The 2,500-nt window shown below is 52.8% G+C and overlaps 1 protein-coding gene across 1 annotated transcript in view; it reads left to right on the top strand.

Annotated features, from left to right (window-relative positions):
* Positions 1-2,500, top strand: part of csf1rb (colony stimulating factor 1 receptor, b) — a 14,010-nt gene that overhangs the window by 3,460 nt on the left and 8,050 nt on the right. The window contains exons 2-3 of the mRNA XM_083926466.1: positions 347-622; positions 1,711-2,016. Of these exons, the coding sequence (XP_083782592.1) occupies positions 347-622; positions 1,711-2,016 (582 nt within the window). The remainder of the gene's footprint in view (positions 1-346; positions 623-1,710; positions 2,017-2,500) is intronic.

The raw sequence follows: 2,500 nt of genomic DNA, 5'->3' as shown, positions 1-2,500 counted from the left end.
TCGTGCACTCGTTTGGTTTTTTGTGCCTCACTGAATAAAAACACCACCTTCAGATTTACAGAGTGTCTTTGAACGTCTCCTGAGGAAACAGCTGTTAGCTTCAGGTTCAACCAAACTTTACTCATCCTGGAGGGCGCTAACTGTTAGCAGGTCAGCTGTTAGCAGCAAAACTGTTAGCACCTCAGCTGTTAGCACCTCAGCTGTTAGCACCTCAGCTGTTAGCACCTCAGCTGTTAGCAGGTGAGCTGTTAGCACCTCAGCTGTTAGCAGCAAAACTGTTAGCAGCATGTTAAGTGTTGTTGTTGTTGTTGTTGTTGTTGTTGTTGATGAGCTCATGTCGTTCCAGATTCTCCCCGTCCTCCCTGGATCCTCCTAAACTCCGCCCCTTTGTCGAACCAATCAGAGGTGGTTCTGACAGCCGGCTCCGCCTTCTCCCTCAGTTGCCATGGGAACCTGTCCGTGCGTTGGACGACCACGGCGTTCCGTCTCATGTACGTGGACTCGCTGCAGGACCGGGTGCAGGTCCAGAGGTCCCACCCCAGACACACGGGGACGTACCGCTGCGGGTACACCAACCAGAGCCTGGAGCACCTGCACACCTGGGTCCACCTGTACGTCACAGGTGAGGGCGCTGCTGCGACGCTCGGGGGTCTACAGCCCGGAGCGTGTGGAAGGTTACTGTTCAAATACAATGTTAGCACAGATGAGTGTAAGGCGGCCATTTTGGAATTTACAAAATGGCCGCCATAAAACCTAAGTTAGAATAAAAAAATATAAACAAACATTATATAAAAGATAAATGAAGGGTTTCCTCAGTCATATGTTCCTTTGTTATCAGGAACTTTTCAGTTTTTTTCAGAATAAAGTGCTAAAACCTTAAGTTTTAAATCTGCCAGCACTTCCTCTCCTGAGAGCAGGGCGGCCATTTTGAATCAAAGCTCAGAGAAACTGGAGCAGATGCGAACGTGAGACGGTGGATTTGTGTTTAGGAGCCTGTGAACTTTCTAAAAAGGCTGTTCAACAACTTTTCCTCTAAGGTTTCGACCTCAGACTGACTTTGATTCGCTGTGAGGCAGCAGCAGCTCAGCCAGCGGAGCTTCACAGTAAAAGTTCAACGTTAGCCAGCCTGTAGCCTGTTAGCATGCTAACCTCAGGCCGTTGTGGGCGTAGCTCTCGCGGTGCACAGAGCTGCTGTTGTGCTCTCTGGCGTGTGTTGTTGCAGTCGTCCAGCGCTGGCTCCTGATTGGAGGATACGCCTCGATCACAAAGGTCAGCGTCACATCTCGACCTTCGTGCACCTCCACGTCCTGCTTACGCTAACTTTAGCACCGCTGTCCCCGTTAGCATCCAGTCTGTGGGTGCTAACATTAGCTATGAGTTCCCCGTTCACTTCCAGCAAACCGCTGCTAGCGTTAGCAACCAGGTCCTCATTGACCTCTGCGGCCTTGGCGTTAGCATTAGCATTAGCTTGCTCTGTTTCCCATCATGCCCCTGTGTCAGACTGAACTCTGTTTCCCATCATGCCCCTGTGTCAGACTGAACTCTGTTTCCCATCATGCCCGTGTGTCAGACTGAACTCCGTTTCCCATCATGCCCCTGTGTCAGACTGAACTCTGTTTCCCATCATGCCCCTGTGTCAGACTGAACTCTGTTTCCCATCATGCCCCTGTGTCAGACTGAACTCCGTTTCCCATCATGCCCCTGTTGCAGACCCGGCCGACCCCTCCAGCGTGTTCGTCACGTCTCGCATCAGCCCCGACCTGAAGGAGGGGCAGGACTTCCTGTTCACGTGTCTCCTGACCGACCCGTCCGTCACCAACCTCACCCTCCAATCGGTGGACGGCCCCGGGGGCGAGGGGCGGGGCCTCCCCCGGGGCATGAACGTGACCTTTGACCCCCGGAAAGGAGCCCTGATCCAAGACCTGCAGAGGACGTTCAACGGGCAGTACGTGTGTTCAGGCTGGAGGGGGGGGCGGCAGCTCCGGTCCGAGCCCGTCAACCTGGTGGTGGGCCGCAGTAAGACCTGTCTGTCTGTCTGTCTGTCTGTCTGTGTGTCTGTGTGTCTGTCTGTCTGTGTGTCTGTGTGTCTGTCTGTGTGTCTGTCTGTGTGTCTGTGTGTCTGTCTGTCTGCCTGTCTGTCTGTCTGTCTGTCTGTGTGTCTGTCTGTCTGTCTGTGTGTCTGTGTGTCTGTCTGTGTGTCTGTCTGTGTGTCTGTCTGTGTGTCTGTCTGTCTGTCTGTCTGTGTGTCTGTCTGTGTGTCTGTCTGTGTGTCTGTCTGTCTGTGTGTCTGTCTGACTGTCTGTCTGTGTGTCTGTCTGTCTGTGTGTCTGTCTGACTGTCTGTCTGTCTGTCTGTGTGTCTGTCTGTGTGTCTGTCTGTGTGTGTGTCTGTCTGTGTGTCTGTCTGTGTGTCTGTCTGTCTGTCTGTCTGTCTGTGTGTCTGTGTGTCTGTCTGTGTGTCTGTCTGTCTGTGTTTGTGTGTGTGTCTGTCTGTCTGTCTC

The sequence above is a fragment of the Echiichthys vipera genome (genome assembly GCF_963691815.1).
Source record: "Echiichthys vipera genome assembly, chromosome: 14".
NCBI classification, from domain to species: domain Eukaryota; kingdom Metazoa; phylum Chordata; class Actinopteri; order Perciformes; family Trachinidae; genus Echiichthys; species Echiichthys vipera.
Note: the sequence above shows the minus strand (reverse complement) of the source record. Positions and strands in the feature narration are given on the sequence as shown.